This window comes from Oreochromis niloticus, linkage group LG11, assembly GCF_001858045.2.
Source record: "Oreochromis niloticus isolate F11D_XX linkage group LG11, O_niloticus_UMD_NMBU, whole genome shotgun sequence".
Taxonomy (NCBI): domain Eukaryota; kingdom Metazoa; phylum Chordata; class Actinopteri; order Cichliformes; family Cichlidae; genus Oreochromis; species Oreochromis niloticus.
The window spans coordinates 23,682,268-23,697,273 of NC_031976.2; the positions used below are offsets into that span (position 1 = coordinate 23,682,268).

The window sequence follows — 15,006 nt, forward strand, 5'->3', positions numbered from 1 at the left end:
GGGCATTAACCCAGCAGGTCTGGTATCTGCTCCTTCATGTGAAGAGGAGCAGGAGGAGCACTGACAGAGCCCTACAGAATGACCTCCAGCAGACTACTCGTGTGCATATTTCACCTGTGCTCACATATTAGTTTTATAGATACTAAACAAGAAAAACATTTTTCCTTTTTTGCATTCAAAGAAAAACTTATTATTGTTAAAATGGTTTAGTGGTTCTGCTTAAGTTCAAACCATTGCAACTTTATGTGGCCTACGCGCTAAAATGGCTTTGACACCTTTGTTGTATGGTGTTCACTTTGTTAAAGGACTTTTCCATTTTCATTCTGTGATGTAAAAAGTCTTCATTTATGGTCCTCCTCGTGATCCAATATCAGTGTTATAAGGTGAGTTACAAGATGACTATAAAGGTAGGAAAGAAGGTAAAAAACATTTCCAGTGAGCATCATATTGGTTGCAAATTTTACCAGATATTCACTTTTTTAAAATCACGAAACTTTTAAGAAGTCTATGCATTTATCCAAAAACTATGAAAGTTCTTTAAGCATAGGAAGGATCTTTACTGTTCTCGTATTATTACAGGGAGCTGCAATGTCTTAATGAGCACAATGATAACAGGTGGCATTGGTTGGCCTGCAGAAGCTGGCAAATTATAGTCTTCCTGGTTCTATTTTTGCCTCCAAATCCCACGGACCTAAAACAGAAATAGGGGCCAGTGGGGCAAATCAGTAATCCAGAGGCCCAGTGGCCCATAACCATTATGGGCCACTGGGCCTGTCCAAGTTGGACCAAGTTAGATGGTATGTCCAGTCCAAGTTGGACCCCTGCTGCATGGACCTCTGCTGTATCCACTAAAAACTGGAGGAGGTCAAGTACAGAAGATTCATTAAAATATTTGCAACATAAAATGGGTCAAGTAAGAGAGTAAATTAAGGGGGAAACATTAAGTGAACAAATGGGCATTTAGAAAAAGACAAGTTAGTTTGGAAATGAACTTTTAAAGCAATAATGCTGGGACTTTAATGAAAAATTATTTGAACTAAAAACTAAAGGCTGTTTTTAAAAACAGTTTTATTCACAGTATTTTCATGGGAATGAGCAGCATTTTAAAGTTTGTTACATGTCTATAGTTACACATGTATTTATTTCTACCAAGATGGCGCCGGTGTTTGTGGCTCACCGTCTACCTGTCTTACCTGTTCAGTTTTTTTCTATTTTACAGAGTGACAGCTGGGACATACTCATTAAAAGTTCTAATATTCACCAAAGTCTAACAGTATAAGGCTTTTTTCAAGTCAGACTTTCTGTCAGACTTTTGAAATTTAATGGAATATAGTTGGGTTTGGAAATATTAATTGGACAAAACAAGAAATTTATGAATGTTATTTTAGCCCCGCTAAACATTAGAATTGATTTATAAGTCACACTTATAAAATCAGTATGCGATATACTAATTTTCTCTAAGATAACATGTTCCTGTCTGCATGATTATAAATTACTTACACAATTATTTACTACTGAAACAAATACTCTTTGAACTTTGCTGACTTTTTTTCCTCCTACAGGTTGTAATTATGTCTGTGGGAATGTTTTAGAGAAGAACATTTGGCAAAGTTGTTGGATTGTTCACTGCTAACTGGGGTCTAATTTTATTTATAGGGAATCTTACCCAGTGTTGCATGGTAACAGTAAATAAAAAAATACTGTCAATGCAACTTAAGCTGTTTTCAGGATGTTACAGAGGCTTAAAGTGACAGATTTTGTATATTTACTGAGGGCATTTCCTCTGTAACATTTTGAGGATGCATTGGGGCAACAGATTATAGCTAGTTATTCTTAAACTCTTGAAATGGGCTGGTTAGATTTCATCTGGTGATTGCATTCATGGTCCTTAGTCAATGAGCCCTGACCACTTTTGGTGCACAGATTACTGCTTTTTTTTCTTATTCTAGCAATATATTGTATAATACACAGGCAGTTCAATGGTGTAGTTGCTTACACATTCGTCTAATGAGTGAAACATTCCTGGTTTCAGTCCAGGAGACACAAATCTCTTTGGGATTGTGTATTGAAAGGTGTAAAAAATAATCTGCCAGATGAAACATGTGGAGCTACCTACTGTGGCGACCCTTTGTGAATAAAGGAGTAGCCAAAAGTAGCTACACATTAGTGCACATGGTAATAGGTTTGAGCTTCTTGCTTCAAGTCAAGAAGCTCAAACCTGCTGGTCTGCTGGGATCTTGGCGCTTGCATGATCAGTCCGTACCTATGCAGGTTCTCTCCAGGTTAATTAGTGATTCTAAATTGGCCTTAGGAATGAATGTGAGAGTGAATCACCATCTTTCCATCTCTGTTAGTCCTGCAATACACAGGCGATCTGTACTAACACCGTTTCTCAAAACTGAGCTGTTAAGATTGCTTGAATAGCCACACATTTCTTTAAAGCTCTGTTAATACTGAGGGAGTATCCAGGTGTACCAGACCTCTTGCAACAAAAAATCAGTTGGTTGTTGATAAACCTTTTACTAAGAAACATCCCTCTGGTAACACTTCAAATCAAATCTGTTTTATTTATATATCTTCAAACCATATCAGCAGTCATCTCAAGGGGCTTTATACTGTTGAGTAAACACCCTAAAATAATACAGAGAAAACCCCAACAATCAGATGACGCCCTTTGAGCATGCACTTGGTGACAGTGGGAAGGAAAAACTCTCTTTTAACAGGAAGAAATCTATAGCAGGACCAGGCTCAGGGAGGGGCACTTGGTCGATTGGGAGTGAGAGGAAGGACAGGACAAAAGACACACTTTGGAAGAGAGACAGAAATTAATAAGAACAAATAATTAAATGTGAGGTTTTTAGTGCTTCTAGCAATGTTATAACAATGTTATTGATAAATAATTCAGAAAGGTAATAATTTGGAAGAATAATTTTTGGGAACATTACCTTTAAAAATAACCTTTTGGGAACAAACATGTTTGGTGTTGTCGACAGGCCTTGGGGGAAAAAGGTCACTGTGCCACCTCAGCTGAATTCTACTGACATGCTATTAAAACTATAAGTATTTTATTAAATACCCACATCGAAAATAAGTTCTTGTAGTAACAACCAACACAGATGTTAATTATTTGGTTAATTATATCTTGGAGCATCTGCACCAGTTGTTGAATTTGCTGTGTTGGCTGTTGAAGTGGCAGCATTGAGCTTCCCTCATTTTATTTATTTATTTGTATTATTAGACTGTAGTTGACAGGATTTACACAGGGGTTACATATAAAATAAAGAAATTACTTGTTTTGCAAGTATCTATATGACTCTGTGTTATTGTACATACATTATAATCAATACAGTTCATTATGGCCACTCAAAATATCTTTAGAAAACTGTGATAATATAGTTGTTTAAATGTTTGCCGCCCTCTTGGCCAGATCTCTCCTGAAAAAAACATTTTTTAATGTCAGTGACTCTTACCTGGATACACAAAGGATAAATGAAAATCTCTTTGGCATCTCTTATGTTCTACCTGGCTCAAAATGAGTTGATATCATTCATAAGACATGTGTTTGACAGATTATAGGCCAACAACTCATTTACATCAGTTTAAATACTAGAAATAACTTTTTGTCAGGAGATCTTTTTTTGCACGACACCAGTTATGGTCTCCAGGAAGAGTGACAAAGTAAAGTAATCATGTGTGTATATTGTTTAATAATGAAATAAAGTCATTTGAGTGTAGTGCCGCCCCCCCCAAAAAAATACCTTGGGCAGGCCGGTTCTGGCCCGCGGGCCGAGTGTTGTACACCCCTGACAGTACTGACTTCATTTATATTTCTGACCACAAGTAAACGCACCACTGGGGACTTACCACTTCGTAAGTAAAAGCTGACATGCGATACAGTGAAATAATTATTTATTTGTTTATTTTACTACTACCACTCCTACAACTTAAAAAAACACAGACCAGCTGATCGCGGACTTTTTAGATTTTTTTAAATTAACTGCCTGTCAGAAAGCGGAAGTGACGTCACTGCACACACTTCTTTTGTCTGACGACCTTATCAGGAGGAAGTGAAGCTCAGACGAAGCGACTGGCTCACCGGAGGGAAAAAAACGAAAAAAAAAAAAAGAGAGCGAGAGAAAAAAAAAGAGGAGGAGGGGGGGAAACTTCACTGATTCACTGGAATTTGGACAGATTTGGAAACTGTGTCCAAACTATCCCGGCCTGCTGGAGCTTCGCGGAGGAAAGCGGAGTCGTCAGCTCCGGTAAACGCCACTCTTCTCCACGCAGTCGGTAGTAAATTTTGGTAGATTCGGTCGACTCTGCTGCCGCCTCTCCGCCCGTGCCCACAGCCGGAAGTCTGTGAGGATGGTCTATTTTTTTTTTCTTCGCTTCAGTTTTTTTTATGCTTTTGGTTTTTTTCATTGCTTTGCGTTTATTTTTTTCCCGAGCAGGAAGGCAGCACGGGCTCACACTGTGTGTCTGCTAAATGTATGTTAATCAGCACGTCGGGCCTGAATAACTGCAGGATGCACGGAGGCCAAATGGAGACCTGCTGTAGATCTGCGCCTTACATTGTTCCGATGTGTGGCGTTTTATAAAAGTTCATGTTTTTGTAGTTCTTTTAGCCCGACTTTATTCCGCAGAGCCAACTTAAAGCTAAGTAGCTGGATGTGGATCCCCTTTAATTCCGCTAAATACTGAAATATAGGAAAGCGGGCAGGAAAGTTTAACCTCATATTATTTAATAATGCTTTTTAACACATCTGGACGCTTAATCAGAGCTGCAGTTATGGAATCACAGCTGTATGGAGCCAAACACTTGAACCCAGACAGGGTTATAATAGGCAACCAAACTCAAAACTAAAAGTGGGTGTGACAATACATGTTAGTTACACGGAAATAATAAAAAGTAACACAAACTCTCAACAAAACAAAAACGAAAAACTAAACAGTATTTCATATATTCCTTAATAATCTAAGTGAAATGCAAAATATAAATTACAAGTCTTCAGTTTTAGTCTTTTCTAATACGTTTTAATTGTCAACATATTCAGTATTGGGGGGGGGGGGGATCTGTGCACACGTTTAGTCAAGTGTTTTTATTGATCTGAGCTTCTAAAATTCTCCCCTGTACAAAGACCAAAACATTACTAAACATTTTCCAACAAAAGGAACTAAAATGAAACCAGCAAACTTAATATGGAAATTAATGAACAATAAAACAACAAAAAATCAAGACAAAAGTAAAGGCTAATTGAAATATCTCTAATGACTCATCCATGAGACCAACATGCTAGTTTTGCTTTTCTTATCATATAAATGTACCAAGTATCTCAAAAATCTAATACAATAATCTGACAATAAGTATTTTCTGAATTAATGACATCTCTTAAAATCCCTCCAGTAGCATCTGTAATATTAAACTTTATTTCATGAAAACAGTGAAGCAGTACAGTTTTATTTTCTTTTAAGTTAGAAAGGTTGGGTGATACCCACATGTTCATGGATTGTCTTATATGCTAAAGATCCTGGAGAAACAATGTAATATCAAGCTGATAAACAGTGTATTACAGTACTGTCTATATTACTCATAGACACCAGTATCTCCCACTGGTTCAGACCTGAACCTAAAGAAAATTGTATTAAATGAAGCTTAATTAAACATTAATGCTTATGAAATGAAGCTTTTAAATCAACAGAGACTCTTTTGGGATTTTCAGTCTGAGCAACCGCACATTTTCTTCTGTTAATGAAAATTTTTGCAACATAATTATCTCATTAATTAAGAAAAACAGAATCTTTTTCCCCCTTTCCCCCTCTTTAAACTGTATCTGTAGCAATAAGATGTCACAGAACTGAGCCTAGTGCTTCCCCAAGAGACCCACACCTTCAGGGACCCTTTAAAAAAACCTCCACCCTCACACTGGGGAGTTAGTATGTAGTAATTTGATTAACTGGATCTTTTATTTAGTACCCAAAAAAGTTTTAGCCAGAGCCAAATGAAAACCAGCAGTGGGAAATGATAACACAGTGCATGTATTTCTACTCAATAATATACTCCGCTCTTAACTGTATTTTTTTTCTTGAACTGGAAAACACCCTGTCAACCAGGTTTTCTTACAGTAGAAATATTTCGTATCACAAAGGAAAAAAAGCAGAACTGTAAGTTATAAACTCCACGTTGGCCTCATTCAGGGCTGATTTTGACCCTGGGGCCTTATCAGCATAGTTAAAGTAACCACAGTGCTTCACACAGGATAACTGAATCAAACCTGGTTACAGGTGAGAATAAAACAAGCAAACAAACAAAAGCGTCACCACAGTGTTATAACCTGCATCATGCCAATTATCTGATGTGCACCACTGCAGAGGCCACTTTTGCATTACAACTGAGTTAAACAGCCCTTCAGACGCTTTGCAGTCATTTGCTGTGAGTTTCTTTAAAATAATTTCGCGTCCTATTGATTTTTGGAGGATTGTTTTGTTTTGCTTTTAGAAGCCAGAATTACATTAATTTCATTTCTCTACTTTAGTTTCAATGTCCTGGTTTGACTTGTTGGTACACTTAGGTTAGAAGTGAAACAGCCTTTGCTTTTTATTCTAAAACATGTCACAACAACGTGCTGCGTCAACAAACTTTGTCTGCTTTATACCCGCCGCTAAGGTGAAGCGACTGACATGGCGAGGCTCTTTAGGTCCAACCTTATTACCTGATCCCCATCTTGAAGAATGTCAAGATTCAGATTTATGGTTTTCATTATTTCTCTTGGTTTTGCTAACAAGGTGTATGTTCTCAAATTAATTGGTTCTCTGCAGTGTGCAGTCAGCACTCAGGAAGCCATGTCATATTTCAGGAATAAGGTGCACAAATGAACTGAGAGGGTTGACAAACCATTACCGGTACTACATTTTTTTTTCTTTTTTGCCCAGAGGCCTCCTAACAGGAAATCCTTGTAGTGGGTGAGCCCTTAAAATAGTAATGCATTGATCTGGTTTTTGTCTCGTCATTGATCTGCAGGAGAATAATGTAGTACACATTCTTTGGTGTGGGAATTATATCATTAAGATTGCATAGAAACACACTGCATGAGCATTTCACTACAATTTTTAATTACTCTAGTAGAAATGTCTTCTTTTTTTTTAGTCCTAATGTACACAAGCAGCTGTGAGGGGAAAAAGGCTCACTGCCATTTCATTAGGTACACCTAACTCAAACCAGTGCTTTTCAATTATTAAGCTATCCAGTGAATCGTAAAGCTAAAAAAATTAATTTTCTGTTAAAATGGTTTTATCGATGGGTGTTTTGCTTCAGCTTTATGGTCATTTTTAGCAATCGAACCCAATGAAGTTTCTCATTACTGAAAAGTTTTTCCTTCCTCCTACTTTGAGTGTTTTAATGAGGTTGGACTAAATGTAATATGGCACAGTGCATGTACCATTATTACAAACGTCAGCTTCCAAAACAACTCTAAAGTTAGACTTTATGTTTTATATAAGATACATTTAGCTCATTTTAATTTCATTCAACTGAATAAATTCTAGTTGGCCAGTTGTGATGGAAAGTTTTTAAATCTTGCTGCTTTTGTGTCGTTGCAGAAATGATGGAAGACTCTCATTTTAATTCATCATATTTCTGGTCTCCAGTCCCCACTATGCCCGGACAGGTTAGGCCGCAAATTTACTGTTCAATCAGTTGGTGACGGGGAGAGAATGTTTCCGTCAAAGAAAAATCTGCTTTCTCCTGACAGATTGAGAATGCCATGTTCCTAAACAAAGTAAAAGAGCAACAGGAAAAAAGCGCTTCCTTCTCTGCTTCCTCTGCATCTCACTACCAGACGACTCTTCTCACCATCCCCACGCCTGGGGCCAAGACAGATGGAGGAGGCCAGGCTGGTAGTGCGGCGCACCTCCACCCTCCGCACAGCACCCAGAACATCACAGTGTTGCCTGTCCCCTCCACAGGCATCATGACAGCAGGTGGGCTTGTTTCTGTGTTTAGAAACCTTTAAGCGTCTCTTTCTCAGTTTTGAGGTTGAAAGAGTTGACATATTTGGGGAATGAGTTAAAAACACTGAAACACCAAATATTAAGGCCGTATTTAGATCCCGTACGCTCAGTTTTTGAAGTATAATGTAACAACAGTGTGTTAAGTTATTTAGGTTATGAGAAGAAACTTTGTAAATAGAACAAATGGGGGTAAAATGAACAACTGAGAATTTTAATTCTAGGTTTTCCTCAACTGAGACAACTTTAGCACTGTATTACAAACATTCTGCTTTGTGGTGCTATTGTTACACTTGGAGATGTAGATTATAGTTAAAAAAAACGCCTTTGGTAACATGTTCTTGAAGCTGTAAATTGAATTCCTCAACCTCAGTGACACCGCTCATCTTAGACAATTTCTCATCTCTGCTCTTGTCTCTTTCTCTGCAGCTGGTCTGGTGATCACGACTCCTCAGGGAACTCTAGTCTCTCCAACCTCCTCTCAGTCGTTTGTGTCCGGCCATCCTGCAACAACCATGATTGTTTCAGCGCTCCATTCTTCAGGTGAAGAACATGTTATTATATACACACACTGGCTAACTGGCTAACTTGTTTCTTAGAAGTACAATATTGTTACTATGTAAATGATTATGAACTTATATGGGTGGATCAAACAGTGTAATAGATTTACTACAATTCAGAACTCAGGGTATTGTGTAAAGCCTGGTTTATGGTCACCTTATTGGTTTTGGTATGTGCCGACTGTGACGCCTGTGCAGCCCCATGGTCGTTACTTGCTAGTGCTTCAGTGCGCACTGAACTCGCTGAAGTCCTCTCCTACATAAAAGGTGCAGCAACTCTTCATCAGTGCTGGTACATGAGTAGAAGAATTAGAAAGAAGAAGCTAAGAAATCACAGAGGTTTCTCCAGAAAGTCTCATTTTGAAGGCATTGCTGCATCTCCTTCTTTGTAATCTGAGAATGTCTGAGCTTCAGTTTATATCATTGAGACCAGCACAGTCGTATATATGTATGTACAGTACATATATATATATGTATGTCGAAGGGTGCGCTAAGGGCCCATTCTCTTCGGAGCTACCAAACGAAGTTTCGTTGTGTGAACACGTAATGACAATAAAGGATTCTTATTCTTGTGTGTTCATAGCTTCTCAGCTATGCTGTGTACACCGGGTTGCAAAAATTGTCAGGTGCACGACAAACTGAAACAACACTTAACATGGCTTGTGCTTTTAGTACTTGTGGCACATGGTTCATGAGGGTCACTATAATGAGCATAAACCAGGTTTAATATGACTAATGACTGACTGAGTCCCTCATTTGTCAAATGTTTGGCTTTTGGGGGCATTTATATGTTTTCTTATGGAGTTATTGAGACTAGAAAAAGAAAATTCTGACAGTAAAAACTCAGGGGACAAAAATGTCTGAAGCATTTAATGATGATTTGATGACTTGGAACATGATCAAACCTGACTGAGAGTCTTTTTTGCAGTGCTAAGTTAGACTTTGTTCAGGCTGTTCGTTAATTACATCTCTGAGCTATGAACACATCAGTGCCCTTGTCCACAAGGCACAGAGTGATCTGATGAGTAACAAAACCAGAAAACTACCTGCTAATAAACTATTTTATTACCCAGCCTGTGTCAGTAACTTATGGTTCTTCCCTTCAAGTAAATTTATGTCTTCCAGCACAATAGATGCTGTTTGCTGTCTTTGCTTTTAAAAAACAAACATAAATACAGATTTTCAGTATGAAATGTGCTTATATTTATAAAAGAAACACATGTCGATTATACTGAAACACATTAGACTTCCTTCGGCATCTTCTGGTTTTCGGTTTGACGTCAGTGAACCTACAGACCATTATGTAGATGATATTTAAATATAGCGATGGGATTATTACAAACTTGTTCCACCTTCTGCTTTCAAACCTCTGTTCCGTCATCTTAACCTGTGACTGTCGATCTTCTCATAGAAAAAAAAGAAGCGGACGGGAATTCACATGTGGTTGTGATGCCAGCGCCCTCCAAACGAGGGAGAAAGAAGAAGACCACAGTGTCTCGTGTTGGTCCTCTGGGCATGCCGGGAAATGAAACTGTAATACTGGCTCATCTGACGCCAGGTGGCCAGGTAAGAGAACAGCTACAGATGTGCAAAAGGAAGGTTGATGCAATGAACTGCTCATTAAATCAGTTTTAATTTTATTATCAATAGGTGACAACTTTGCAGCATCATGCTAGAGATCCATATGATCTCTCAAATGAAGACGAAGACCATGCCTCGAAAGATAGCACGAAAACATACAGGTATTTATTTATTTATTAAATTTTTAAAAAAATACTTGCTGCTCATCTCCATTTGTTCTTGCTCTGGCTGTGAAATATGCATACATCTGTTTCTCTGTTCACTTCTGGAAATTAGCATTGAGATTTTCAGCTTTTGTAGATGACCTTGGCAGTGCTGGATATTAGCGTCTGACACGCCGACTCCTCAGACAAACACTCTTCACTGCATGTTGTGGCTGAACACACCGGCTTTGTGATGGGTGCTTAATTCTTTACTAAAAATGTATTTGAGAAAACAAATACATGCTTTGTAGATGCTCTCTCCGTCTGCACACACTGGACACAAACCTGTCTTCTACTCTCCCTTTTGTCCTTATATAGCATGCTCTTTGAGCTGTGATCTCACTTCTGTGTCCTTCTCTTCCTCTTTTTTTATAGTATCTGTGTACCTTTCCTCCTCAGTTTTCACTGATTTCTCCCTTGACATTTCACTGTGTTGTCTGGTTGTGTCGTCTTTATTTGATTTAACCCGCCTTTGTCTTCATTGTTTTTTTTCTTTTTTTTCTTTTCATTTTCTGTGATATCTTATTTCTCTCTGTGGGTCATTGCTCCATTACCCTGTCTCCTAATCTTCTTCTGTCCCATCTTCTCTCTTTTTTTTTCTCCTCCTCTTGTACATCTCCCTCTTTTTCCTCCTCCTTGTACTTCCATCCCGTCCTTCCATTTCTCTGTCTCTACGCCTGTAGGTGCCGGATGTGTGCGGCGACCTTCTTCAGTAAGTCTGACATGCAGATCCACTCCAAGTCGCACACAGAGGCCAAACCTCACAAGTGTCCTCACTGCGCCAAGTCATTCGCCAACTCCAGCTACCTGGCCCAGCACATCCGCATCCACAGTGGGGCCAAGCCTTACACCTGCTCCTACTGCCAGAAATCTTTCAGGCAGCTCAGTCACTTACAGCAGCACTCACGGTACTACAGACCCCCCCAACCCCATTACCCACCCCATACCATATTCCCTGTTCTCTTAACTTGTCCTGCTAAGACCCCTCCTATGTTCTTCTCCATCCTGGTGAAGACAGTGAAGTGCAGACCATATTACATTGCCTTGTGGATGTTGGCTCGCATGTTGCCAGTTCCATCCAGTGACCTTTTCAGCATATTAAAATTCAGATGACACCTTTGAAGTCTGGCCTTTGGCCGTAAAATTTTTTTCTTTTCTTTAGTTTTTTTCCCCTGCCTTTGTTTTTGTCTTTGCTGTGTTTCTGCAGGTCTTGCTCGTTTTTGCACTGCACCTTCTGTTCTTCTGTCTGCATGTGCTGTCATGTCCTCTGACACTGCTTCTTCCATAGACACACACATACCTATTTCAATTATTTCAAAGTAAACTTCTAAAAAATAAAGTTGACAGTATTGTTGCTCTTTACCATTGTACAGCCCTTTGTGTTATTGATTTGATGGTTCATATCTTTGTCAGTGCTTTTCTCACCTTCTCCACTCAATAGTGATGTTCTGCCATGCTTTGCTTTCATGCTCTGTTATCATGTTTGTTTCATCCTTTTTGGGGGGGGGGGCGCGTGCTCGGATCAATTTTCCATCATTTCGGGAAGCATGATAAACTGATACATTTGTAAAACGTGTTAGTATTTATTATTTTATTGTTTTAAAGGGGACCCATTATGCTTTTTCTTATTTTCTGGCATATGTATACCATTAAAATGCCGGATTTTCATATTAAACAAGTCAGCGTAATGTAATTTCTGTGAGGCAAAAACACAGCTTTTAGACTGTTCTCTTAGTTGTAGATATTTTGTTCAACTCTTAGCTCTGTATGTTATCAGTGAGAGTCAATATCCATAAAGTGGTCACCTCAGGGACACAGCTCTGGCTAGGAGCATAGATTCCCCACCCACCTGCTGTTCAGACCTTCTGTCTGATGGAGAAAATTGACTCAAGGGGAGAGAGAAGGAGATAAAACAACTTGTTTCAGACAGCTGAGGGGCTGCATCAAGGGGCAGTAACAGACTCAGTGATTTTTGGACTGTAAGGCTTAAAAAGCTACTCATGTTAAATTCAGTATTAGCTGAAAATTACATAACATAATGGGTCCCCTTTAATATAATCTCTTGTTTTTAAATCTTAACCATCTAATCGAGTTGGTCCAGACAGATAAAATTATTAATGTTGTTGGATGTTCATGTGAATTTTGTAATTACTGCCGGCCGTAATCAGTATAGCTTTTTTGGGGGGGGAGGGGTCTTCAGAATTTCCAAATGTTTCATTGCTCTGTGCTTCATCGCTGCAAGCTTTAATTTACTTGTATGAGAAGTTTTTCCCTGAAATGATAAATTAAGAGGATTATCTTAAAATGAGGCTTTTTTTTGTCTTCAGTTTATCCTTACAGTCCTGTTTTCATTTCTCTCTTTTACCATCTTGTCTGCTCTCATCAGGAACCACACAGATGCAAAGCCCCACAAGTGTCCCCATTGTACCAAGTCATTTGCCAACTCTAGTTACCTGGCCCAACATATCCGCATCCACACCGGAGTGAAACCCTACACCTGTTCCTACTGCGAAAAGTCCTTCAGACAGCTGAGTCACCTTCAGCAGCACAGCAGGTAAATCACCCACTGGTCTAGGGTTTCTCATCTCCTTGCGGTCAGGTTAGGTCACCCTGAAAGTGATAGGCGCTTGTGTTTGTACATGTGTGTGTTTTTTGTGTTTTATTCAGGATTCATACCGGAGATCGGCCATACAAGTGCAGTCACCCAGGCTGTGAGAAATCCTTCACGCAACTCTCAAATTTACAGGTGTGAATGAGTTTGGTTCTGTTCTTATGCATGGAGTGTTTGGGTATTAACTAACTCTCAAAACATTCCACTGTATTGGTATGCCTTTTTTTCTCCACCAATAACAATTTTTTCCCCTAGTCTCACCGGCGTCAACACAACAAAGACAAGCCTTACAAGTGCCCCAACTGCAATAAAGGATACATAGATGCAGCGAGCCTGGAGGTGCACATGTCCACACACACTGTCAAACATGCCCGGATCTACTCGTGTGGTCTCTGCAACCGCACTTACACTTCAGTAAGACAAATGTCCATTTCTGAAGAGCATTACTACATGCAACACTATGAATCGCCTCACTGGCATCAGACACCTGGCAGCTACTTTACACCGTGTAGTCATGTCTCCACTGTTTCCCCTCTACCTATCCTCCCTTCATCTCAGGAGACGTATCTGGTGAAACACATGGAGAAACACAACCCAGACCAGTTGACTGCATCAGCAGTCATGGCAGCACAGCCGGCACAACAGAACCAAAGCCAGGCCCAGGGCCAGGCTGGAGCTCAGAGCCGGGTAGAGAGTGCAGATGGAGCATCGAGCCGACCTGGAGGAGCTGGGAGTGGAGCGGCGGGCAGGGGCCAGCAAGGACACAGCCAGAGCAACTACCCTCAGACAGAATCCATCTCCTGTCCGTTTGACCTCCATCAATACAAGACAGTGTCTGCCAACGACATCCAGTACAAGCCAGTCAGTGTGGCGGACATTAGTACCCACAAGGACCTCTGTCTCACTGTGTCAGCATCCACCATCCAAGTGGAGCACCTCAACTCTTAGAGAAGATGAAAGGAGGGAGAGTGGGAGGTTGGGAAGCTAAAATTTATTCATGATAACAAGAGATGGAGGATGAAGAGTGGAATAATTAAAGCAATACTAAGATGATGCAGAAACTTTGGAACAAATGACTGTGCCTGAATGATTTTTTTGAGGCAGACAGGAGAAACGATACCATGACACAATAAATTGAAGACTATAATTTTAGTTTTATTTTTTTAAGTTTTATCTCTTTTTTTTTTCTTTTTTGCCTTGTTTGATTTGTTTGCTTAGCTGTCCAGTCTGACGTGCATGTAAAGGCTGCAATAAAATGTTTCAGTCCATCACAGTGATGGTTTTATAATAGGAAGCATCTAAGAGATACTTCACTTTACTTTTAACACCTCCTGCTCTTCCCTACAGATACAACTGTGGCCATCTCAAATTACTGACTTCCTTTTATTGAAATTAGTAGTTGACTATGAAAGTATTTTTTTATACTTTCATACAGAAACTTTCAGTTTTTACATCAGCGTTATTAACTCTGCGAAGTTATAACAATGGATGCTTGTGATCCTTTTTTTCTGGAAAGAAAAAATAGCAATCACGTATATAAAGTTATATCATACCAGTTTATAAAGTATGATTGCGTGCTTAAAGGATATGGTAAAACACATAATGTATTTAAATCAATTTGCAGGCCTTCACATACCCTTTGAGAGAGAGTGATGAGCCTGTTCATGTAATCCAGTTGTACTGCTTTGTATGTATGTCCTCAAAGTAGTGTTATCCAAATGTGCTTCTGCTATTATACTTCCATAGTAACAACATTTATAACACTTATTCATAGACATAATGACTCATGAGATTTTTTTTCTGCTTATAATAAAAATAAAACCCTCTAAGTGATTACTTCTTTTTAATTTTTTTCTACTTTATTGCCTTTTTAATTATTTTCATATATGCTGTAATTGCTTTATGGGGGCACTTTAACTTTTTATCCTTTTTTCCCCCCAATTCCTTTCACATAGTCTTTATTTTTCTTAAAAATAAATAAACACATTTATGTTTATTTTTTGACAATCATGCCCGTGGATCAGGTATATTTGCTGGAATGTGCAAA

At 39.0% G+C, this 15,006-nt stretch overlaps 1 protein-coding gene across 2 annotated transcripts; it reads left to right on the forward strand.

Annotated features, from left to right (window-relative positions):
- The first annotated feature begins 4,036 nt into the window (after positions 1–4,036).
- Positions 4,037–14,797, forward strand: znf384b (zinc finger protein 384 b). 2 transcript variants are annotated; one of them, XM_005455493.3, is made up of 11 exons: positions 4,037–4,262; positions 7,597–7,664; positions 7,749–7,977; positions 8,434–8,547; positions 9,976–10,130; positions 10,215–10,306; positions 11,032–11,256; positions 12,735–12,902; positions 13,016–13,094; positions 13,215–13,373; positions 13,518–14,797. In XM_005455493.3, exons 2-11 carry the CDS (start codon positions 7,599–7,601, stop codon positions 13,905–13,907), a joined length of 1,677 nt encoding a protein of 558 aa, XP_005455550.1. In that variant the 5' UTR covers positions 4,037–4,262; positions 7,597–7,598; the 3' UTR covers positions 13,908–14,797. The 2 variants fall into 2 exon arrangements, with proteins under 2 accessions (XP_005455550.1, XP_005455552.1); XM_005455495.4 differs by lacking the exon at positions 11,032–11,256 and having other exon boundaries at positions 4,038–4,262.
- Positions 14,798–15,006: the final 209 nt, after the last annotated feature.

Excerpts from the sequence above, each read along its gene's own strand:
- znf384b (XM_005455493.3), top strand. The coding sequence starts at position 7,599 with ATGATGGAAGACTCTCATTTTAATTCATCATATTTCTGGTCTCCAGTC. Across the intron at positions 11,257-12,734 it reads CACTTACAGCAGCACTCACG|GAACCACACAGATGCAAAGC; the intron begins GTACTACAGACC and ends TGCTCTCATCAG. Across the intron at positions 13,095-13,214 it reads CGCAACTCTCAAATTTACAG|TCTCACCGGCGTCAACACAA; the intron begins GTGTGAATGAGT and ends TTTTTCCCCTAG.